Source organism: Antechinus flavipes, chromosome 2 (assembly GCF_016432865.1).
Source record: "Antechinus flavipes isolate AdamAnt ecotype Samford, QLD, Australia chromosome 2, AdamAnt_v2, whole genome shotgun sequence".
In the NCBI taxonomy this organism is placed as follows: Eukaryota; Metazoa; Chordata; class Mammalia; order Dasyuromorphia; family Dasyuridae; genus Antechinus; species Antechinus flavipes.
In genome coordinates, this window is record NC_067399.1 from 259,854,717 (window position 1) to 259,881,437 (window position 26,721).

At 33.9% G+C, this 26,721-nt stretch overlaps 1 protein-coding gene across 2 annotated transcripts in view; it reads right to left on the reverse strand.

The window, feature by feature from the left end:
- Nucleotides 1–26,721, reverse strand: part of MAN1B1 (mannosidase alpha class 1B member 1) — a 36,803-nt gene that overhangs the window by 5,631 nt on the left and 4,451 nt on the right. For both annotated transcript variants that reach the window (XM_051976916.1, XM_051976917.1), the window contains 10 exons: nt 25,809–25,917; nt 24,980–25,107; nt 22,163–22,320; nt 19,704–19,816; nt 15,537–15,722; nt 11,716–11,864; nt 10,833–11,021; nt 9,051–9,241; nt 5,773–5,893; nt 4–201 (listed from right to left, as the gene is read on the reverse strand). In XM_051976916.1, coding sequence (XP_051832876.1) covers nt 4–201; nt 5,773–5,893; nt 9,051–9,241; nt 10,833–11,021; nt 11,716–11,864; nt 15,537–15,722; nt 19,704–19,816; nt 22,163–22,320; nt 24,980–25,107; nt 25,809–25,917 — 1,542 coding nt within the window. The remainder of the gene's footprint in view (nt 1–3; nt 202–5,772; nt 5,894–9,050; nt 9,242–10,832; nt 11,022–11,715; nt 11,865–15,536; nt 15,723–19,703; nt 19,817–22,162; nt 22,321–24,979; nt 25,108–25,808; nt 25,918–26,721) is intronic.

Consider the following 26,721-nt stretch of genomic DNA (forward strand, 5'->3'; position numbering starts at 1 on the left):
TACCTTAACCTCCACATCTTTATGGCCTTTCTGGGGATGAATGTTGAAGTACACAATCTCTGGGCTCAGACCAGTCTCTATTTGATGATACATCTGGTAACAAGTTTCTATGAGAGCTTTAGCCAGTTCCATATGATCAGCTGTTAATCCATTATGAGCTCCAAGAGCCAGGGTACCAGGCAAAAAGCATACCAGGTGATCCTGAAAGTTAGAACATTTTTAAAAACACTGAAATTCTCAACAATGTTCAAGTGGTCATTCTGAGGACAGTCCATTGGCACCATTCAATGCACACTCACAGGCCTAAGCAATGAGATCTGCTTCCAAACATATAAATACATATATGGTCTCTTGATTATCCACATTTTGTTCTATCTCTGGCAAATCTTGTTTTCATCTTCTTGGTTAACATTATCACTTGCTCCTTCATTTTGCTTGCATAATCTAACAGGACTTAAAAGGCACCACTTTTTAAATAAAAATATTTCAAAGAGGATACAGAGGGTACCTCCACTTAGGTCACCATTTTGACATAAATCTGAGAAAAGATACTGACTTTACTTCTGAAATGAAAAATAAGGAGGACAAAGAACACTGGAGAATTACATTCTCCCAAGTTTTAAAGTCTTTCTTTACATTTTACTTCAAATCTTGTGGATTCCCTGAAAATTACAGCTACATTCAAATTAAAATAACAAAACACTTTCCAAAGAGAAACAGAAACAAACCTTGAATTGACAAAGTCCATTTACTAATGTTAACAAGAAGAGTTACACTTATCATTAGCTTCCTCTTTCTCACAAACCTCAGCATCATCGAATTATCTGAATCTTCCTTAACTCATTTGCTAAATTTAGTTGTCATTTCTATCACTCTTACATGCATGCTTTTCTTTTCCACTCTTGCTTGCCACCACTCACATCCATGCCATCATTACTCCTGCTTCTAATGCATGGAATTTCAACATATACAATAAACCTTTCTACCCTGGGTCTTTCTTCCCTCTAATTGATCCTATACATAACTTTGAGAATAACATTTCTCTTATAATTATTTCATTCCACAATTCTGGGAGAAAAAAAAAAAAGCTTTGGTACCTCTCTTACTGCCTACCAAATAAAAGCCCAAACTTTTTTAATGTTTTTGAGGTCTTCCTTAACTTGGCACTGTGTAGTACAATTGACAAAGTGCTAGATTTAGAATCAGAGGACCTAGTTGTTCAAATCTCATCTCTGGCACTTACTACCTGTGTAATGTTGGGCAAGTCATTTAAACCTCTTTGTGTTTCAGTTTCCTTATCTGTAAAGTAAAGGGGATGGACCAGATGAGTTCTGAGATTCATTCTAGCTCTAAAGCTATGCTATAATGCTACCTTTGCAGACCTATTTCATTCTATTTCCTTTCATGTACTACAGTAATTTGTCAAATTAAGATACTCAATTGTTCAAACACTTCCCAAAATTTCCCATCAACCCTATGGCTATTCAGCCTGTTCCCTATATTCTTTGTTGTTCAGTCATGTCTGATTCTTTGTAACCCATTTGGGGTTTTCTTAGCAAAGGTTTTTAAGTAGTTTGCCATTTCCTTCTCCACATAAAGAATATCATTCTCCAGTCTATCCCTCTTCTCCATAAATACAGATTAACTACAAAACATTTTCCTATACAGGACAGAAGCCATAAAGAGTTTGCTTTTTTCTTTAAGCATATCATGAATTCAAACATTAGTTCAAAAGCTACCAATTCTTCCAATGATTTTCATTCTGTCCTACATTTCTAAAATACTTTGGTGACCCACAACTTTTGCCGCCCCCCCTCCATTTTGATAACAATCCCAACATTGTTGCTGGTTTTTTCTCTCCTTTCCACATCTCTACCTGTCTTCAAATCAAAAGAAAATCAAAATCAGCATGTCAGCCATGAAGTAAAAATAAATAAATAAATAAATAAATCCCTAAAGTGGCTGTATCTGAGTTCAATTACTTCCATCTGATGATATAATATTCATCCTTCAAATCCCAGCTTAAATACTACCTCTTCCATGATTCCCCTTCTGCTGTACTGACAATAATGCTATTCTCAAGAATTTCCACACAACTTCATGTCTCTTTTATATATCTATCATATACTACTCTGTAACTGTCATTTGGAGTACATGTTCTAGTTCCTCTTCTAAATTAAGGTAAGATCTTCTAGAGTAGAGACTATTATCCTATTCATCTTTTTATCTTCCTTAGCCTATAGAATTACCTTAAAGATGGAGAAATTATAAATATGCCTCAGGGTAAGAAATTCAATAATTTAAAGAGAGCATTATCAATCCTTGTACTTCTCTAAGGAAGGAGAAAAGGCAGGAGAAGTTATTTTAAGAACAAGTAAGGTGAAGAGACAAGAAAGTAAGAGTAACATCAGATGTAAATGAATGAAAAAGCACAGACACCTGGGAAGCCTTGTAAGTCAAGTGAGCAGAACCAGAAAAACAAATTATACAACAATAACATTATACAGGAAAAACAACTTTGAAAGACTTGAGAACTCTCATCTATCAATAACCAACCACAATTCTAGGAGACTGATGAGATGAAACATCTCAACAACTTCTTGATAGAGATATGGTGGCTTAGAGATGCAGAGTAAGATATACATTTTCAGACAATGTGGGAACTTGTTTTGTGTAACTAAGAATATTTGTTACAAAGGCTTTATTTTGTCTCCTTTTTTTTCCTTCCAATGGATGGGGTGGAAGAGCTGAAGATATAGACACAGCAGAAAAAGACAGGTCACTGAGACTTTTTTTTTAAAATATGAAGAAAAGAAAGGCAGAAAGAATCAGACTAGCAGAAGAGCTTTGAATGCTACATGTTGAATTTATTACATATTTTAAAAGAAAAGCAAGCTATAAAAAACAAAAAATTTGCAGCTTCATATACAATTAATTTTCTTTCTTCAAATATATATGAAGTATCATTTTATTTAGTAGTTGTGAAATTCAAAAACAAATTAATAAAAAAAATAATAATGCTCACTATATACCAAATACTGTATTAAGTGCTAGGGATACAAATAAAAAGAAGTTGTCTCACCCTCTAACCTCAAGGAATTTGAAATTCTACTAGAGAAAAACAATACATACAAAAGTGAATTTTTTTTTCTCATGAAGTTATCTAAAGTGAGGGGTAAAGAGGATGATAGGTTGAAGGGAGAAGACTGGGAAGAGAGGACACAGATAATAACATAATAACATGGTTGATGTAGACATCTAGTTGGAAGAGATGTATAAGCTGCTAGATATAAAGCTAGGTAAATGTACATGCACCCAAAAAAAAAAAAAAAAAAAAAAGAAAAAAGAAAAAAAAGCTTACTCACTCCTAAGATGGCCTTCCAAACCCAAATGGATTAATCATTCTGCATTTAAGCAGGGAGAGAGGACAGAGGCCTTTGAATGGTCTAGGATTGGAAAGGGAGACCTGAGTCTGATTCAGCAAACCTATAAGAGTAGCTCTTTAGGAGTCTAGCAACAACAAGGTGGCTGAAAAAAGATACTAACTTTGGGCCAAACTCCTCTATAAAATAAAGGAATTGAACAAGGTGGTCTCTTGGATCTTCCAAGTCCAATAGTATTATGAGTCTAGGAAAACTGAGCTGTCTCCATCCTTCAACTCAAGTCTTGATTTCAGTAAGAAATAAAAAAAAGCCTCCTTTAACAAGTTACTTCCTCTCTCTGACACTTAGCTTCTTCCTCTGTAAAAATTAAGGAAATGGAACGATCTTCAAGGTCCTTTCTAGCTCTTAACTGATACCTTGAGGAGGGCTTAAGCTTTCTTTCAGCCTCCTTCCCCAAAACACCTATTTCTCTCTATCAGTTTGGCATGAGAGTTACGACTCTACTGGCCCCACCTGCTAATAATTGGGGGAACGAGGAGAAGAGGGACCAGATCTCTTGAACAATACATGTAAAAACAACTAATTTCAGCATCTGATTATCAAGAATTAGTTAAAAAAAAAAAATAGGCAACTACCAAATGGCTGCTGCTTCTTGACAGAGCGGTGAGGCTGCCATTCCTTTCTATGTTGGCAAGTGTCTATAGTGTCTTCTGTGGTGTCCAGGAATCTGTCTCTCCCCAGAAGTATTCTTCAGCTAACACAGTTTGGGCTCTTGGCCACAAGTGCAAAAATTCTTAGGGCCCTGAACACATGTTGCACATAGCAGGCACTTAAATCATTTCTTTTTTAACTTTAGGTATCCATGAGGAAAAAGTTTTTTGGGGAAGAAAACCAAACTGTATTATTTATTCCAGGATGGGGAATGCACCACTTTCTAAGGCAACCAATTCCACTTTTGAATAGCACTAATTCTTCCTTTGGAACTCAGTTTCCTCTTCTATAAAATGAGGGTGTTGGTCAAGATAACCACTAAGGTACAATCCAGACCTAAATCTATAATCCTATAATCTCAACATCAAACAGAAATCTGTCTCTTTGCAGTCTCCACCACTATTTTTAGCCTTGCCCTCAAATTGAGCAGGGTTAAATCTGCTCTTTTTCTATATGATGATGAGACACTCAAACTATAACTCTTTCCTCAAACCTCTTATTCAGGACAAACATCCCCAATTCCTTCAAGCTATTCTTGACGTACAGCATATCCTACAGGCTTCCTATCAGTCCTATTGTTCTTTTTTAAGGTGTGCTCTGGTTTGTCAATGCTCACTTGACAACATAACAGTGAGAATCAAACTCAATATTCCAAATGATTAGGGAGAAACTAACATCTCTCATTCTGGACATTATGCTTTTATCACTGTAACTCAGCTATAATCCTGGCCTGGTTTTAAACAATCGTTTTTTTGGTTGTCAGTCACTGATTTATTTTTGGAGATGAATGACAAATAGTGGAATTTCAAAGATCACAACTTTTCTGTTAGGCTTATTTCACACTAGCCTGTGGGATAAAAAACAGGGAAGATAAAATCCTATTTTCCTATTGACAACTCTGACTAATTAAACCCACAGTTCAAAATTCAGATTGAAAATTATATTCAAACCTGGCCAAGAGAGTAACACTGGAGCAGAAGCGAGAGAATTAGTTATAAAACCCACAATAATAGCATACTAAATTAGAATCACTTTCTAGCTGAACAGCCTAACACAAGGAACATAAAATCTACTAAAGCCTCTATCTTTTCGAAATGGGATACAATAAAGAAAAAAAATTGTAAGTAATGTTAACAGGAAAAAATCTTAAAATAATGGTACAAAGAGCAATAGATTCTTCATTAACTCCTCAATAACAAGCCCACTTTGATATATCATGATATTGGATAATCTTTATTTAAAGTTGTTCTGCTGGCCACAGGTCAGTAGGAGTCTATAGATCTTTATTTGGGAAAGGTGGGAAAATCTATTTAAAAGGAGAGAAATTTCTTGTAATCTACCTACAGACAAGCTGTTTGGTATAGAACATGATGACTCAGATGATCTGTTTCAGTAAGAAACACTGTCCAAATGGCTAACACTAACACTAACAGCTTTGTGAAATTGTATGTAACATCTACTTGAAAGTCTGTCTTGGGTTACCATCAAGATCTTCTCTCCCTCCTGATTTTTAATGGGTCAGAGCCTGGCCTTCCCACATTCTTTTCATGATAGTTAAGAATTCATCTTGAGTATTTTATTTTATACAATTCTATTTGTTCAACTGGCCTCAATGAAGTTCCCTGCCCTTAGAAAATGTCATCATATCTACAAAGCAACAAAGGGTACAGAGACTCACCATCTTGGCCCTGAAGCGGCCATGAGCAAGTTCACCCACAAAAGTCAGCTTGCTGGGCTCAGATTTCCGAAGTAGGTGTCTTTTGACCCCTTCTATGGCATTAATATACTCTTCCAGCAATCTGTTAATTAAAACAATTTCCCAATTTTATACACACAGACATCTACATCCCTATGACCCCCATTTAAGAAGAGGGTAGAGTAGAAGAGAAGATCTGTGATTACACTTGCACATGGTGCTTGATCCTAAGAAATGTCCCACTATCAAAGCAGATCAGCATCTGCTCTGAAATCTCAACTCTTACCAAGCTGCCTTGTATATTAAGAATTACCTTGCCCAGGGTCACAAGGCCAGTATGTGTCAGAGGCCACTCTTCTATCCATGATGCTGCACTGTCAATAAATATGTATCTGTTCTTTCCTATGTTTTTCTATAATATAAGAATGCAGAGCTTTTGAAGGTAAAGACTGATTCAGAAGGGCTGGTAGATGATCTGCCTACACTTACATACAAATGCAGCTAAGTGTTGATATTTAAAAAAACCCTCAGAGATCTGAGATCCAATTCCATCTTTTGCTATTATATAATCATTTCTTATGTTGAACCTGAAGCAACTCTCTTAACATTGTAAGTTGCGATCTACAGTGGGAATAGGAGTTTCCAAACTAAGAAATCACTAGTACTAATATAATGAAGAGATTTTTACAGCACTTTACCACCCACATTTTCCACAAGTCCTGAATATATCATTCCCATTTTATGGATGAGGAAAGTTAAGGCCCAGGGAGGCAGTTAAGTGCTAGAACTAGAACTTCCAATTATTCTCACACCAAGCCCAGTGTTTTTATTTACCACAATTAAGGTTGCAAATTAAGCCTTTGATGACCCTAGTGTAACCTTTTCTTTTGTCCAAAAAGATAAGTTTTATCTTTTTCCTTACCTTTTAAGATCATATAAAATTCTAAAGTTTTTCCTCAGTAAAGTCAATTAACTCACAGACCTTATGACAATTAAAACCGGATTTCCTATAATATCTTAAATATTTCTTAAAATTACAAAAGATATTCTAGAAACCCAACATTTCCATTAGTCATGTGAAAGAAACAGACAAAAAGTCCCACCAAAAAATGAGAAAAAGTAAAAAAATAAAATAGTACACTTCAATCTACATTCATATTCCAACAGTTTTTTCACTGAAGATGGATAGCATTTTTCAGCATCAGTCCTTAAGACTTGTCTTGGATCTTTACACTGCTGAGAATAGCTAAGTCATTCATAGTTGGTCCTTATACAGTATTGTTATTACTGTGTACAATGTTCTCCTAGTTCTGCTCATTTAAGTCTTTCTAGGTTTTTCTGAGAGCATTCTGCTCATCAAAGCCATTCCTTAACTGATAGACATCCCATCAATTTCTAATTCTCTGCCATCAATAGAAGAGCTGGTATAAATATTTTTGTACATGTCCCTTTCCTTTTTCAAAAAAATGTCTGAGATAGTAGCAATATTGCTGGATCAAAGAATAGGCAGTGTTATAAACCTCTGCGATCCATCCAAACTGTTCTCAAGAATGGCTGGATCGGGGCAGCTAGATGGCACAGTGGAGCATTCATTGGCCCTAGAGCCAGGAGGACTTGAGTTCAAGTTCAGCCTCAGATACTTAAATTCTTACTAAGCTGTGTGACCTTGGGCAAGTCATATAACCCCAACTGCCTCTCCCACCCTCCACCTCCCCCACCCTCCACAAAAAAGGGCAGAATGGTTGGATCAATTCACAATTCCCCACAACAGTACATTACTGTCCCAATTTTCTCCAACATTTGTCTTTTTCCTTTTCTGTCAAATTATAATGTCTGAAGAACCTGAAAAGTATCAGTGTTAAGACTCAAGGTAAAAAATACTATCTAACTCCTTCCTAGCAGAGGCATGACAAGATAAAAATTTCTGGATATGGCCAATGAAGAAAACTGTTTTGTTTTGCCACATTTATAACAGGGATGGGAAAGAAGTCTATCAAGGTTATTCCCTTTCTCAATATGGGAGAAAGGGGAGTGAAAGGGAAAGAATGCAGAACTAAAAATAAAATAAAATTTTACTTTAGATAACAATAAGGTGAATAAAGAATGACTTAATAACCAATTTTTTAAAAGTATTTTCCAGACCTGCATCTCCAACTGAAAAACAGCTCAGCAAAATAAATGCCCAGCTGTGTAGTTATTTTAGAAAGTCCTCAGTTTTAATACTACTACCTAGTATGTGACCACAGTTAAATCACTTAAGTTCTTAGTGATCTTGAATACTCTCTGAAACGAAGTTATAACAGAGCTGTTAAAACAAATCGGTGGAAGAAGTTTTCTACATGGTTACTACCCCTAAACTGATGATCTAACAAATCCAGATCTGTCTATAATTGCCTAAAGGACATCTCCTCCTGGATGTCCTAGCATCATTTCAAATTCAACATTTCCAAAACCAACTTTATTACCTCTTTAAAACCAAACCAAACCCCTAGGTTCCATTTTAATGACATTATTCCTGTTGGTCTCACATGTTTAAAAGCTTTGTGTTATCTGACTACTACAGAAGAACTGATAGAATCTCGTAAATGACTGGATATGAAAGGGGAAAGAATTGGTTATCATTTCCATGTGTCATTCCCATTATCACTATCTATCTAAGGTAATTGTTACCACTTACCTGTATAACCAACTCATTTCTAGGTCTTTCTACTTCAGTTCTGCCTCTGTCCACTGGATTCTTTCATACTACTACCCAGGATATCCAATCATAGAATTCTTCTGTTAAAACTCTTCAATGGCATACTAATATCTATCTAATTAAAGTTATAATTCTTTAGCTTAAAATTCCTGTGGCCTTCTATATATATTAAGACCACAATATCTCTCCTGCCTCATAACTTCCCTCTATATAACATTCCAAACAAGCTGTACTATTCATTCTCTCCTGAATAGAGACTGAGCTTACTTACCCTCTGTTGCCTCTGCTTACAACTGTTTCCTCTGTGCCTAGACTGTTATCCTGTCCACCTGTAGACTTCATATCCACCTTGTAAAGTCCAATTCAAATGTTAATCTCCTCCAAAAAAACCTTAGATGGTCCTCCAATTCAGTAATTAACTTTCCCAATCAAAACATACAGTAAAAAAAAGCATACAGTAGGCACTCACAAAATGTTTTAAACTTCGAAATGCTGGCAAATGGCTAAGCTACAAATTGAATTCACAAAGCCTTTATTTCAAAGTAGAGAAAACAGAACTCACTCATTTTCTTTCTTTCCTCCCTGGATCCACTGCTTCAGCAAATATTCATAATAGCTGTCAGCTCGGGCACCTAGAGTATAGACTCCCAAGTGAGTAAAGAGGCCACTGTTGGTATTGATAAACATGGGAACCAAGCCATCATTTTTTCCTGATAGAGAATGAACGTGTTTCATCACCTTTTCCACGGCTGTCTGTAGCATTCAACAAAGGAAACAGGTAAAGGAGAACAAATATATGAATGTCACAATACTACAGAAAAGCAAAGTGTCAGAGGGAAACTAGTTAGATGAATCTCTAAATATCTAGCTGGTCTCACTTGGCTTTATTTCCTAATTAAGGTTGGAAGAATAGGTCATCATGAAAAAAGCCAAATGTTGCCTGGCAGCTTGCATTTTCCATAAACAAACAGCACCTGGCTGGAATTTGACTAAGGCTTAACTCAGATTACTCTAAATGAGGTTTATATGGCCAATTCAGACAGTGGTACATAACATTGAAGTAATAGGGGCTGACAAGTTGTTGGCAAGTTTTCTCTTAATTTACTTTCCTAACAATTCTCAAGTCCCTAGTCATTTTTTATTCTACCTAATGACTTTATAAGCCTTTTACTCTATAATATGCTGCCATTGACCAATGAGATGATTAATAAATCTTTGTTGAATTCTTGTTGAATTTTACTGACTCACATAGCTTCTTGGAAGGCAAGAGAAAAACAAATCTGTTTTCAAACCTCATTATGACCTTTAAAAGCATCAATTATAGGAGATGAACTAGACTTATCTCTAAAGGTCAGTCCAACTCCAAGCTTCCTTGAATTCATGCACCAATGAAATAGCTTCTAAATTACATTTTTTTGCTATAAATTATTATTTTTTAATTGAAGCTTTTTATTTTCAAGATATACGCAAGGATAATTTTTCAACATTGACTCTTTTTTTTTTTTTTAATATTTTATTTTATTTTATAATAACTTTATATTGACAGAATCCATGCCAGGGCAATCTCCCTACGTTATCCCCTGCACTTGCTTCTGTTCCCACCTTTCCCCTCCCTCCCTCCATCCCCTCCCCCAGATGGCAAGCAGTCCTATATATGCTAGATATGTTGCAGCACATCCCAGATACAATACATGTTTGCAGAACCGAGCAGTTCTCTTGTTGCATCTAAATTACATATTAAAAAAAAAAAAATAGTAGCTCACCCAGAATAAATACATGAACTGTCAATTTAGGCTAGAGGTAATTAAAATATTGAACAGTCTTTTTAAGTTCAAATTTTGAAAATTAAAATTTTTTTTTTAATTGGCAGAGAATTCAACCAAGATTCACAATACAAATACAAATACAAATACAAAGGAATGAAGGTAATTATTGGCCTCTTTTAGGTAAATCTATGGGATTTAAAGAATGTTAAAGAGAAATGACTTCTATCTTTCCCACCTAATGAAGAAACCCAGCCCTTAACTACTAGTTTTCTTCATGAAGATTTGCTACAACTAAGTCAATGAAAAACAAGCCCAATAATCTTGGCCAGATGACTAATTTATGATAGATCTCATTAAGTTACTTTTATACTTTTAATTTGGGACTACAATGAGGCTTCTAGGCAATTAATATTTTTTAGTACAACTACTATAGCATCCTATAAAATCAAACCTCTTACAATAATTAGCAAAGGGCAAAATTAAAGATGGAGGAATTGCAAGTAGTTCAAGTTCTGCCTCGTGGTAAAAGTTCCCCTTTTTTCTGAGAGGGAAACATCTAATTAACTGGTGGTCCATACCTGGAATCTCATATCTCCAGTGAGCCGAGAGAGTTCTCTAAACTCCAGCTGAATACTAGTCACTTCTGCCACAGTGCTATCAGAGGTCCAACGAGGAGGGTGGGCAACACCACTGCCAATGTTTACATCAGAGTATGGGATCCTGGAGGGGGTGTTGAATGCTGGCATTAGCCGATTTCCAATATCTTTCTAATAAAAAAGAAAAAGAAAAGTTCAACAAAACACAAAAGTTCTCAAGAATTTTCCTTTTTTATATGCTGCTCTGTCTATATATTACCCTTTTTCATATAAAGAGGGCTACTTGATAAGGTAACAAGATGCAACTAAAGAGTGTCTGAGGAAATAGCTGTAGTAGAAAGAACATTAGAAATGGGCTCAAAAAAACCAAGGTGCTGTCTGTTCTGTCACTAACAAGCTGTGATCTTGGCTGGGCAAGTCACTTAACCTCTTTGAAACTCAATTTTCTCTTAGGTAAATGAGGGATAATTCTTATCTTAGAGGACCACTTAAATGTTCCAATCAGATGAAGTACCACAAACTAGAAGGTACTACACAAGTATGAGGAATTGTTATCTGCACATATCCAAGTAACTCAATATAAACTCAAATGCAATTTATAATCATCACTAAGTAACATTTCTTAAAAAATTGTAATTGGAAAAAACACCAACGGGAGGGCCAAGCTAATATTATAGGCACAAAGATGTGATTAAATCACTAAATATGACTTGGAGTAAATTATAATAAATTCAGCCCTCTTAACAAAACATGACTAACAAAAATTTAAAAAGAAAAAAGAAACGCTAGAATTTTAGAAAATATCAATTCAGTGACTGTAAGTAGAGGGAAAAACACCTTGATTTGGGAAACTCATATCACTTACTGCCTTTTCCAGAAAAAGACTATCTCCAGATAAATGGTAGGTACTCAGAAGTCCACCCAAGATTCGGATAGTACTCTCAAATAGATTTACATCCACATTTTTTCCAAAATTCAATTCCGTCTTCACCCATGCCTTGGCTTCTTCAAATTCTACGTGGCAAAAAAAAAAAAAAAAAAAAAAAAGGCCAAAGGGACTGAATTGATAAGGATATTATTTGCATATATTCTAGATACCCTCCAGCTCTAAATTCTGTGATTGTGCTCGAAAATCTAACTATATGATTATAAAAATGTAATTTCCATTTAACAAATGAATCTTCTATGTCAAGGCTAAAACTGAGTTGCTTTTAATTTCTGGATTAAAGAAGATAGCTAAGTTGGTTTTTATGTTTCGTCTAGAAGTAAAGGTATGGTTAGGAAGACTAAAGTTTTATATACAAAGGTGGAGTAGGAGATGCATTTAGAAAGTTAGGCTGAGAGTCTGATTAGAAATTGGAGACACATTCAAAGTCTGAGTCAGAACCAATTAAGGTCAAGAAGACTAGGCTTATTGTGAGAAGCTCAATAGGACAGATAGGGCACAGTTAAGATTAGAACATAGAGTCAATATTACACCAAGCAGATATATAAGAGGCGGAGATGGAAGCAGAGGAAACAATTAAGGTTTATTATCAAACTGCTTTGTGGAAGAGCCAAGTAGGTTTAGAGATAGGTTTAGGCTTAAAGTGTGAGAGGCAGTTTTAAGAAAAACTCTTAAAAAAAAAAAAAAAAAAAAAAGATCGCTAAGTAGAATTTCAAATAAGGACAGTTAAGGATATTAGTCTATAGATGGCAAGGAGGAAGAGGAAGGGAATAAGCATGGGCTTACTATTTGGTGGGCATTGTACTAAGCATTTTATAAATATTTTTCATTTGAAACAGCAAGGCTAAGTACAGCCAAACTACTCAAAATCTTCCAAACAACCACAAAAAAATCCTCACCAGTTTAAAATATCTAAAGAGTACTCTTTGGGCAAGTTTGAGTGGTGTAGAATTTTAGAGCTGTATTCCTTAAAGCTTAAGTAGGACAAAATATTTAGATGGAAAAGAAATACATTGGAACCAGAGCATGTGTACAGCACCAGAGCTATACTAAGGTTAAATATAATAATCTTTCACAAATGGACAATTCTCTTTATGACTAAAGATGACACAAATTTTAGATTTGATAAGCAGACGGTACTACCAGAAATCTATTTTTAAAATGTCCAGACTTAAAGGCAGCTGAACTCAGATAAATTCAATAATTAATTCTGGCCCTGGAATATAATTGATGAAACAAAAATGACTTAACTAAGCAGAGGTCAAGAACTATAGATATAAAATGTTATCATACTCGGGCACCTAAAATATTGGTCAATTGTTCAGTAATTTTTCTTTGTAAGGGGGAAGAATTCAATAGGAGGTAAGCCATAATTAAATGGCTTTAATCTAAGAAATATGTAAACAAAAATAAGACTTAAAAATACAATTTAGTTAAACTGTCCAGTAGGGGAAGCTACCCAGCCTTCTTTTACAGCCTAGAGCAGCAGAATTCTTGAGATAGCATAGTCCATCCTCTCATTTTCTTGAGAAGACTACAAGGTCATCCAAGTAGAAAGTGATAGAGGCCAATATGAGGAAGGACAAAAAACAAAACAAAACAAGTCAACCGTGATTGTCATAAACTATTAAAACAAAAACGTATCTTTATGCCTATGCAAATTTTTAAAGTACCTATGGAAATCTCTGCTTGTTTTAAATACATACTACAAGAAGCAAAACAATAGGCTCATTTGCCAGTACTTCCTAACCAAATAACCTACTTAGGTATCTAAAGAGAGTCAGGAACATTATTTCATGAAGTGTTTCAAAAGAACACAAATGAAAAAAATAATTCTGATAGCCATACAGGAATAAATAATTCTATAAAGATTATATATTACTGTGGTTTTTGTAGTTTTTTTTACGTACATATGTATATGTACAATACATGAATAAACTATAGCGATGTGTATAATGTCTATGGTGTGCAAGCTGATAAGATAGCATAGCTTCACATAGTTGGACAAAACCTTAAAATGTCCCACTATCAGTAAACATTTTCTCCAAAATAGTTGATATTGTTAATTTATTATTATATTACTACTAATACAAATAACATTTTCTTAAAATATTACAAAGTAATCCTTATACATTTCAACAATAATACTATATGATGATAAATTCTCTCTTCAACAATGAGATAAACCAAATCCTTTCCAACTGTTCAGTAATGAAGAGAACCAGCTTCACCCAGTTAAAGAACTATGGGAAATGAGTGTGGACCACAACATAGCATTTCCACTCCTATTATTGTCCGCTTGCATTTTTGTTTTCCTTCTCAGGTTATTTTTACCTTATTTCTAAACCCAATTTTTCTCCTGCAGCAAGATAATGGTATAAATATGTACACATATATTGCATGTAACATATACTTTAACATATTTAACATGTATTGGACTACCTGCCATCTAGGGGAGGGAGTGGGGTGAAGGAGGGAAAAAGTTAGAACAGAAGGTTTTCAAGGGTCAATACTAAAAAATTACCCATGCACATAAAATGCAAATAAAATGCTATAATAATTTAAAAAGAAAATAAAAGATTACTTTCCTCAACATAATTCCCATGAGGTAGAGAATGCAAGTATCATCTCCATTTACAGAGGAAGAAACTGAGATCCAAAAGGTATGACTTGCCCAGAGTCACAGCTATTGTGTGTTGAATATGGAATGTGAAATAGGTCTCTACTGACATTGTCTACACTCTATTATCCATCTTATCTCTCTCTTTGAAAAGGCTTCTCAAATCTGTTAATGGCAATATTAATAAAACATGGACATTTATTTAATGTTCAACAGATATTTAACCAGTACTGTCAATAAATTAAGGAAACACCCAAATTTCTGTACTTCTGCCACAAATGCTTATTCAAGCTTTCATTATGTCTCACTTGGATCAATGGCACTAAGGGTTGTTTCCAGTCTCCATAGTACATAGGACTTACATTTTTGAAAACCAAACAAAAATATGCAAGAATATTGAATACCACCCTAAAAGTTTTAAGTTAAGTTGTGAGAATATCACAACTTCATATAATTAGAAGACTTGAGGAGATCATCTAGTACCACTCCTGCCATTAGGGAGCATACCTTCTCAATCCATTCTACAACATCATTCCCATGTTGGTCTTCATGTACTTTTGTCTACTCAAAAATTTAATAGCTCTCCACTTCTTATGACTTGCAGCCTATATTATGAAGCCCGACATTTAAGAGTCTCACCAAACAGGCTCCAATCTCTCCCTCCTTAAAGTACTACTCTATAATCTAGCTAAAACTGATTGTACATCATCTCCATATGCACTTTCTCACCTCTGTTCTTTTTACTAACACTCTTTCTACCTGGAATGCTTTATCTCCATTTGCTGGTATCACATCCACACTTTCATGGCCAGCTAAAATACTATCTCTTCCATCATAAAAATGTAATTTTCTTCTCATTTGATCATATACCATTTAATATTTTTTAATGTACTTACATTCTAATTTGTAATATTTCTGTTTATAAGTCTTTTCTCCTTCTAAGCGATTGGATGAATTATGCTTATCTTTCCATCTCCTCCAAATTCAATATGGTAAATAAATTTGTGTTAACAGAACAAAACAAAAGATATAAAGTGTTTGATATACTACTTTAGGATATGTCTAACAAAATATACTTTCAAATAGAGAACCACCAGGAGATTTGAACAATAAATAGTACCTTCTTTTAAACCCAAAATCCACATGGTGTCCAAAGCATCAATTAAAGTCAGACCAAGTCCAAACCACTCATTGAATGAATGTGTCAATGGCTTTAGTTCATCATGTCCCCAAGCAAACTTTTTGTATCCTTTCCATGCATGGCGGAATGCTTCTATTACAGCCTTTTGTCTTTCATTGATGGGAACTATAAGATTAAAGAGAACATTAACATTGTCTTTCAATATGGTAAAAAAACAGAAGATCTAACTGAATATAATAAACAAGTCTCAAGATACTCAGGAGGACCATCTGTTACCGTGGAGTTATGGTTGCTATGGACACTGCTCTCTAAACCTCTATTATTCAGAAGCAACTGTGGGAGACATTGCTTGTAATAACCAAGGTTAAAATAAGAGACTTCACTTCTACCCTCAAAGCTTAGAGAGAAAAAAGGAAAGGAAAAGGGCCAAATTGAAGTAAAGGTTACCATGAATCTGGCAAGAAATCTGGTTGCTCAGGAGTTCCACACACAGACTTAAAATCCCATGAGATTCAGTATAGCAGCAGTTTTCAAAATTTGGCCTCAAGACCCTTCAAGGAGTTCACAAGGTAAAAACTATTTTCATAATAATGTTGAGAGACATAACTTACCTAAACCTAAAAAGCTTTTGAGGGGAGGAGTCCTCAATAGCATTTTTTAAAAATCTGATTTACTTACAAAGGGATTTTGAGACAAAAAGATTTGAACCATGGGCACAGGGGGAAAAACAAGAGATTTACAACGTAAAGACCAAGATTTGAATCTTAACTTTGTCACTTTTTTTTGTCAATTAACCTTGCTAGGCCTAAACAGGATTAAATAACTTTCAATTATAGAATCTTTTTATACTTATTTTTTGATGATACAGGATCAGATTCAGACTATCCTGCCCCCTATATAAGGGTTATATAGTAGCTGGGACTCTAATTTGTCAGACCTCATGTCCTTTTCTCCTTTCCAGAAGTTATCACCAATTACACACCATAAGGAACTGGATCCCAAAGAGTTTTCAAAACGTAAGCAGACAGGTTGTAGAAATGCTTGTAGAGATGAACAGAGAAGGCAACACCTCCCCACAGTAACTCCTAAACTAACCGAATTGACAAAACCTCAACCAAACACATAATCATTTGCCTGAATCAGCAACGTTACAAGAGTGAAATAAAACAATTCTCCCCTCCCCCCCCCTTTTTAAATTTAAAAAAGCTCAAGATACATGACTTTTCTAGGGCCTCATAGCAAAAGGGGAAAGCAAAAATTAAAATTGGAGCTCCTGAATTCTTAGTCCATTTCTAGTCATATTACAACTCAATAATTCAAAGAGCAAAATCTATTCTATTCACTTGATGTTAAGTCTTTATCCATTTAATAAATATGTACACTTCTATGCAAGACACTGTTATATGGCTAAAAAGATATCAATATGATATAACAATTCTTACCCTCAGGGAGCTAGTAATATACAAGTGAAAAAGGACAAAAACACAAACTATATAAAACACAAACGTGCCATATGAAACTACAAGCCAAGTTATAGAAATCCAAAGGAAGGAAATAACTATAGGTGGGAGGGATCACTTCAATAAGATCTTTGAAAGTTTTTAGATTTTAGATATTGTTTTTGTTGATTTTGCAAAAAAAAAAAAAAAAACTTCCATTAACTACTATTTATTTTAAAAATTATATTATGGGTGGGAAAGAGGGGAAAAGTTGGAACAGAAGTTTTTGCAAGGATCAATGTTGAAAAATTACCCATGCATGTTTTGTCAATAAAAAGCTATAATAATAATAATAATAGTAATAATTATGTCATGTACATCAAAATCACATCCATTTTGGTGCTACTAATATTTTTAGTCCTTTTTTTGTTTTAAGTCTTGTCTAGGTAGATTCCACTGAGATAATAAGGTATATAAGGGTCTAAATTAATTTTTCTAACCTAACTGCCACATTTCCATATACATTTATGAAATCAATCCCCCAGTTTGTTTCCTACAGATCTATCAAACATAAAAGTTTGGAACATATACAGTCAGATTTCTAATGAATAGATTCTATTCATCAATATATTTGCCCATTTTTTGTTCAATATCAGGTAGTTTGATGATCATTTTGTTTTAAAGGGTAAAAATACAAGACCATTTTAACATTTTAAAAAAGTATACCCCTTGATATTCTTGTCTATATTTTTCTCTGATGTTATTATGATCTTGGTATACCAAAAATGCATTAAATATAGAAACTAATCTTAACAGTAGTCACATTATTATATGATGATTCAAACAAATACTAAACATACTGCCAATTATATAGATATTTTTTATTTCAGGTATTAGTTTTATACTTGTGCTTGTATAGATGATGTATATTCCAATCTCAATTTATTCCCAAATATTTTATTTTTGTCATCCTCTATATGATAACAATTTACAAGTAAAAATGCAAATTATATTTCTGGATTAATCATATGTTCTGTAACTTCATCAAATCCATTTATTATTTCCATTCCTTTTTTTTTTTTGAGGCAATTAAGATTTTCTAGATAAATAAAATCACTTGCAAATGATGATATGAATCTTTGTTGGCATCAATGAATAACTTTGAAAAATATATTTCTATAATCAACTAACATTTTATTTAGTATTATTACAACTATATTCTTGAGGAAAACTTATTTTTTTCTAGGATTTCCTTTTTTAGTTCTATTTTTGCCAGGTTTAAAAATCAGCACCATATCTGCCTCATAAAAGGTGTTAGACAGTATTTCATTTGTGTCTCTATTTTAGATTATATTTCAACTTCTTAAACTGTGAATTTTGACTCACTATGGAATCTTGTGACTAAATGTGGGTGAAGGAAATCATGACATTATGATTATCAGTAAATGTTTGATTTTTCTATCTATTTTATATACTTATATATCCAGTGTCACATAAAAATTTCTCAGGCAAAAAGGGATTGCATATGGAAAATTTTTAAGATGACCTAGATTATACCACATTAGAAAATTTTTAGTTCATTTGGACAACAAGAGACAATTGTGTAACAACAAAATATGTTAAATAGAAAAATGAAAAAAAAATTGTAAAACGAGGTCAATAAAATGAGAAATATAAGAGAAAAAGACATAAAAAAGAGGAAATTCCAAATGAAAAAAAGGGAGATCACAATACAAAAGCAATTAAGTACAGGGAATACAAAAACAAAGCTATAATCTAACAAAATGGAGAATGTACATAAAATATGTGATTACCTAAATAAATAACATTACCAAAACTGGCACAACAGGAAAACACAGATCTTGCCTGAAGAGATTTTAAAAGCAAAAAAAGATTTTTTAATATTAAAAAAAATAATAATAACAAAAAACTCTGGCCTAGAAGGATTCACAGCCAAATTCTTTTAAACTTTCCAAAAATAAATAATCCATAAGTATCATAAACATTACTTATACATACAGAACCCTATCTGATTGTTATAAGCAAATATGACACTGATTAAGATAATGCTAAATGTCACTAAAATTGTATCCGTTTGACCTAGTAATATTTTTACTAGGCCAACGCCCTTAAAGAGATCAAAGAAAGAAGAAAAAGACCGATGTGTACAAACATTTTTCTAGCAGTTCTCCATTAACAGTAAATAGGAAGTTAAGGATGTACCCATGAATTAGAGAATGGTAGACCAAATCATAGTATGATAACCTCATATAATATTATTGTCCCATCAGAAGTGATGAAAGGATGTTTTCAGAGAAACCTGGGGAAATCTGTATTAATGAATGCTGTAAAATAGAGCCAGGAGAAATTATACAATAAAAATGTTATAAAGAAAAATAATTTTAAAAGACTCATCAATGTTATGACCAAGTTTCCAAGACTGAATAAGTATGCTACCCATTTTTTAAGAGAGATGGACTAACATTTTCAGATATAGTCAATGTAAAAATCTGTTTTGTTTGCCTGTATATGTATGATAAAAAAGGTTTTTTTTCTTTGTCATGGAAACGGGCTTGAAATATGCAGACTAAAGAAAAAGATCAATTTCCCTAACACAGATGTAAAAACACAAAATAAAACATTAGCAAACAGATTTCAACAACTTTAAAGTGAGAATAAATACCAAAAACATAGAAGAGAGGGCTACCTGGTTTCTTCTGACTTTTAATTTCCGCTGTCGAAGACTTGTGATCTGGCTCTTGCATTTTATTGGAAGGAGATTCTGTGCCCTGGTCAGGTTCAATCACAGCACCTCTCCAGCTACAAGGGAAAAGGAAACAATCAAAATGAGTCGAGAACATAAAATTTATCAAGTAATTAAACACTTACTTGTTAAACTCTCCACTAGAAGTTAGAGTATTAAGTCTCTGTATCAAATAACTATAAGTCTTATTAGAGAACACAGGAAATAATACAAGACAGTTATTATTGCATACTAAATTTATCAATATGATGCAAAGACCATATGAAATGGGTTGTAAGTAAAAAGTAGCTAAGATTCACTGGGGATATCAGTTCAAAATGATGGCCTTTTTAGGGAATGATAAAACAACCAGTCTTTCAATGAGAGCTCAAATGAGTAACTTCTATGAACTGATCATTCCTAATGGTGAAAAGGGATTATGAATATCTCCTCAGTCTTGACCACAGCAGGATGCCAATTCTTGCTAATTATTTTCACCAAGAAAAAAGAATAGTCAAAGTCCCCCTGATCTAGTATTAAGTCTTTTGTTGATTAAAGCTTAATGAGCCTTACCATTTTAGCAAAAGAATACAACGATATAGGTAATATTGAGACATGTACCAAAAGGAAGCTAATTTACTATATCAATAAGTTACAAATTTAGAATTTTCCTTTTTATGCCAATCCAAAGGCTTACTGTACTAGAAGTGGGATATTTTGCTATTGTTTGAGCAATGCTTTTTTTCCCTTATTGCTTGCAAACATAGAATACAATAAAACTGTTCTTTAATGAGCAAATCAATCCCTATTTATATTTAAATAGCAAGTAGCCTTTTCTAAAGTTTTAGAAGATTCAACATAGCTAAAAATCCTATAAAACATGCCTTTTTATGGTGCAGTTAGAAGAAAATAACTTCCCAAAATAATTTTTACAAACAAATGTATTAAACAATGAAACTGTTTTTAGATATTTATACACTGAATTTAACAAAAATTCTTCAAATCAAATATAGTAAAGAAAAAAGACTTCTCTAAGTCAAGCTCCAAGCATTTAGAAGACCTGCATAACATGAGGGTTTTCTACATACACTAAAAATGCTGCCAGGTAAATCTACACAATATAAGAAGTATTATATTTCTAAAAAATAAAATGAACTATATCAAATTTATAAGAATACAAATCTTTCCCCAATTAATAAATATCAAAGGATATGAACAATTTTCAGATGATGAAATTAAAGCCATCTGTATGTAGTCATATGAAAAAATCATTAGAGAAATGCAAATTAAAAAATTATAGCAACTCTGAGGTATCACCTCACACCTCTTAGATTGGCTATGACATAAAAAGAATGATAAATATTGGAGGGGATGTGGTAAAACTGGAACACTAAAGCATTTCTGCTGGAGTTGTCAAATGATCCAACCATTCTGGAGAGCAAGTTGGAACTCTGCCCAAAGGCTATAAAACTATGCATACGCTTTGACCCATCAATGCCATTACTGGGTCTATATTCAAGGAAATCATAAAAGAGGGGGAAAAGGTCCATATGTGCAAAAATGTTTGTAGTAGCTCTTTTTGTGGTAACAAAGAATTGGAAAAATGAGGAGATGCCCATCAATTGGGAAATGGCTGAAAAAGTTGTAGTATATGAAGGTAATGGAATATTATTATTCTATAAAAAATGATCAAAAAGCTGATTTTTGAAAGGCCTGGAAAGATTTACATGAACTGATGCTGAACTGAAACAAACAGAACTACGAACATATTGTATACAATAACAGCAAGAATGTGTGATGACCAACTGGGAAAGACAGAGTTCTTCTCAGTGCTTCAGTGATCCAAGGCAATATCAACAGACTTTGGATAGAAAATGCCATCTGCATCCAAAAAAAGAACCCTGGAGATTAAATGTAAATCAACTGTATTCACTTCTTTTTTCTGTTTTTTTTTCCCCTCCTCTCTCATGGTTTTTCCCTTGTTCTGATTTCTCTCCCCCAACATGATTCATACGTATTACCAATAAATAAATGAGTCTGAGGGATGGGTTGGAGTGGGGGAGTAGAAAAGGAAAGGTACAAATACTAGAAGTCTCATGCCTGTGTCACTGAAAGTGCTCAGCTAATAGGAAGAGAACTACAGAAAGTTTTATTGCCAAGACTTTATTTTACATTTTGAAAAAGGCTTCTAGGCTAGCTGTTTCTGATCTTTATTTTTCATGTAACCTGTATAATTACTAACCCAATCAATGGAATTAAGAGATTACATATAGCCTGGACAAGGCAAAAGACATGGTTTGGTTTTTTGTGTTGTTGAAGGTTGAAGGAGACGGGAAAGAATCAAATTTTCTTTCTTTCCAAATTCAAACCATCCTAATATATATGTTTTTCCTTGCAACAAATAAAAAAGATAGTTATTTTACCTAATAACAGTCCTCTCAGATTTGTTCTCATTGTTAGACTGACCATGCTCCTCCTCCAGATTCTTGGTATCATCATCATGTGGCCTTTCTTTCTGATCTTCCTGTGGAGCTTTGATCTGTAGATTCATAAGCCTCCCTTGATGAGAATTTCGGTTTTTCTGTAAGAGATACAAGGAATTCCCATGAAATTAACTGCATGTATTCTACTCTTTTTCTTAATAGCCCTAACCTCAAGCACAACAGAATAGCTTACATCAAAAAAATAAAAAAAAAAAAAACATGAAAATTATTATAATGGTATAGTTTCAGTTACCCATACAGCTTGAGATCCTTGTTTTTATGACACAGCTTAAACAAAACTATCACATAAGAAGCACAGCTTGATAGAAATTCTAAAGCCCTCTCCTTAATAACTTACTTCATACATGTAATAAGCTATCTGCAGACACCCTGGACACCTATAAATAGTAATCTACCAGCCAGAGAATCCCAATCCCAAAGGCCCTGAAGACCAGCATCACCAATCTGAAATGAGAAGTGTTTCATTCACAAGAAAAGTGTTCATATTAATTTAAGTGTGAATGCCCAACTCCCAGAAGGTACATCAAAATTACTATGAACATCTAGAAGAAAAAAGGGTTAGATAATGTAGCAAGGTAAAGAAACTGGCAAAAGAATGCTTTTAGATTTATTTCTTCATATTTAAACATTTCCTTCTAGAACTAGAATTGTTTTTCTCAGCTTTATTTGGACCTTTTTGTCCCTCACCTTCATAGAGCTCTACTTGGATTTTTAGCTTGCCAGACCTTCATCAGATCCTTCCTCTTCCCACTCTTTTCCACCCCACTCCATTTTAATGAAGAGTGAACAATAGTTAAAGCATTCATGTTAACTGTTGGGAGATCAAACTGTATAAATTCAGTCTAATGTAGAGTTGAGGCTTCACTCTCCAAGCTAAAAATGATGAAATTCTGTTGGCATGTTACAGAAAAGGGAGAAGAGTCCATCCTTTAAGGTTTTTCCCTATGAACCCAACCCCTTCTAGCTATGAGAAGTATACTTTTGCAGAAACACACTATGAATTTACCAATAAAAGCAAAGACTGTTACAAATTTATAAGTGTGAAAAAGTACAGCAACACATCATTAAAGACTTCTAAGGAACATAATGCCCTGTTTTAAGTTCATTTTTCTATCAAAATGCATGAACAAGGGTCTGGCTCTATGTGGCGGTCATCAGGTTTGTGGCCCTGAGGAGAACTTTGGAAAAGCTCTAGTGGGATCCCCTGTCTTTCTCAACACCCCTAGAAAGCACCAGGCCTCTTCCTGAGCTTCCAGGGACCCGGATGGAAAGAAAGCCAGGTGTGTCTGGGTGGGCCAAGCTGGGTCCTTTTCAGCGGGGCTTTTGCAAAACTCTCTGGGACCTGGAGCCGGGTTCAAAACTCCCTTGCAAAAAGGGGATGCAAAAAACATGAAAATGTAACACTTTCAGACAGAACATATGAAAAAAAGCTAATTTCCTGCCATATCACCCCCTCCACATTCATCACCCAGATGACTTCCAGGAGACTAGCTTATATGTTTTTAAGCAATAAAAATGTACTTGCAGAAAGAGGGAATCATATGTTCCTTTCATAAAATTATAGAGTATTAATGGATAAAAACAGGGCCAATAAAACCAATGATGTGTTTTTCTCCTTTTTAAAGATAAAAATAAGCTTGGAAACATACTGTACCCTTAGAAACCAACAATATGTTGGGTTTTTTCAAGCACACACAAAAAGGTACTTATAGTCATTAATGAAGCACTATGCAGTCTCTTTCTAGTAGTTTTTATATAACCTCACAAATGTTTCTTCCATTAAATCAACTATACTTCAGAAGTTGCATTAAAGTTCAAGAGATCATTCTGAGGCGCTGCACAAAAGAACATATTTTGAAAGCTCCAGTTTATGGAATAGATAAGATAACTAAGTAAAACGTACTTGAATAAATTATACTAAACAAATCCCCTTGAATTATATTAGATATCAATTATCTGCAGACCCAAACAATGAATTAGGAAATTCTTCACACTGAAGAAAGACTCATCACAGCTGTGCTCTTTACATTATAATTCCCAAAATATGTTTAGCGGATTCTTTATAATTTTAAGAAACAGTGTAAAGGAAAAAAAAATATTTCTAGCTATTTGGCCTCTTTGGGCCTCAGGATCTTTATCAGTAAAACAAAGATTTTTTAATTAGATTTTAGAAGCCTTTCCAGTTCACATTCTAGCATCTACTTTGGCATTCCTGCTTGCCTAGCTTTGAAAATCCCCCAAGATATCTCCAATTAATTCTAAGGGATTATCATGCCATCATCAAAACAAATTTTTAATGTACTTTAAAAAACAATGGCAATTTCAGTACCTATAGGAAGACATTTGCTTCAAACAAACTTATGAAGTAAATAAAGTGCATAAATGATAATATGATGCTATTCTAGAACAACAGTTTTTAGCTGAACTAGAGCTAAGGTGGCACAGTACAGACAGTGATAGGCCTGTTGTTAGGAAGACTGAGTTCATATATAGTCTCAGATGCTTACTGGCTATGTGGCACTGGGTAAGTCACTTAAGCTGTTTATTTCATTTTCTTTGCTATAAAATGGGGATATCTACCTCCCAAGATTATTTTAAGGATCAAGTCAGATAATATTTGCCTAGCACATAATAGGTGCTATAAATACTATTACTGTTATTATATTTATTATTTACACTATTATAGCTGACTACATAGTTACCACAGCTTCCATTATAACAAAGTCTATAAAATACCTGAGGCAAAATCTCAGGAAAGTCACCCTGATTAGCATCTGCTTTCTGAGGAGCTGCTAAAACAGCTGGATTTAGTTCAGGAATGTCAAGTTCTATCTTCTGTTCTTCTGATGACCTGCTGGTGAAGGCTACATATAAAAGTACATCTTAGTACATAAAATGCTTTGAGGAATAACATTGATTAAAAATCATTAGGAAAAAGATGTAACATTCATTACTCATATACAACAGAAATATATTTTCCCAGGAGTCTTTATAGAGTCAAGAAAAGGAAGTGATACACTCATTTTCAAAATGTTCAACAGTTTTACATCTTTCCCCATACTAATCTGAGTTCACAATTTACTGACAAAATTTATTACTTTCCAACACCAAATAAAATAAAAAGGCAAATCAGCAGTTTGTACTGGAAAACTGGAACAGATTTTGTTTCTTCAATGAAAATTGAAAAGAGATCGAATACCTTACTAGAACAATCTTCTACTATAAATTTTGAATATTTAAGAAGTCTAATTTTGAATTAAGACCAAATTGGTTTTCTTCAATGACTTCCATCCTAAAGCACCCAACAAAAATTTCAATTAATTTAAAATGAAATGAAAAATAAAAAGACATCAGGAAAGCAACCAAATTCTGTCAAATCAATATCCAGACTTTTTCCATAAAACTAATGAGGCAAGTGGTCTGGCATTTCTAGTGACCTTGATGATTCATCAATTTGGTGTCATGTCATGCTATCCACATACTCATTAATTCACTCTAAAGCTCACCTCCTGTTTCATCGACATGCAACACAAATATAACTTTTAGATGCAAACTGTTCTGATACCTCTCCCGTGGTTAGCCATATTGATGTAGGAAATGAGTCCACAGACACCAAGAAAGGCAAAGAAGAAAAGAATTATATTCCGCTGTAATCGTGATAATTGTTTCCATTTCTAGAAAGGAAAAGAGAAATACATTTTTTAAAGTAAGATAATACTGTAATTGAGTAGAGCTACTGAAAAATCCCTACCACATTTCAAAAATAGTCAGGAGAAAGAACACAAGTGTAAAGTTCTGTTGCTTAATTTGAACATAAATAACTAATTTCTGAACACGTTATACCTTGCTTGGATAAAGACATTAATATAACATGCTGGCACATGCCAGATGAGAATGAAAAACTTGTTCCAAAACTCTTTCTATCCAAACTCACCGGGAAAAGAAATGGCAAGATCTGTTGTTCAGGAAGTAAACTTTTTTGGTTTATGTTAAGAACCTTAAATCAGCCATGTCTTAGAAGCACCTACACCCAAAGAAAGAACACTGGAAAATGAATATAAACTGCTTGCATTTTTGTTTTTCTTCCCAGGTTCTTTCTACCTTCTGAATTCAATTCTCCCTGTGCAACAAGAAAACTGTTCAGTTCTGCACACATATATTGTATCTAGGATATACTGTAACCTATTCAACATGTAAAGGACTGCTTGCCATCTAGGGGAGGGGGTCGAGGGAGGGAGGGGAAAAATCGGAACAGAAGTGAATGCAAGGGATAATGCTGTAAAAAAAAAAATTACCCTGGCATGGGTTCTATCAATAAAAAGTTATTAAAAAAAAAAATCAGCCATGTCTTTCGTTAGGACACTAACAGGAATATATAAACCTGCTTATAGTAATTATTTGTGTAGAATAGAGTCTCCTTATGATAAACTCCTTGAAACAAGGACAGTAACTGTGTGTAGTTTTTGGTTTTATATCCC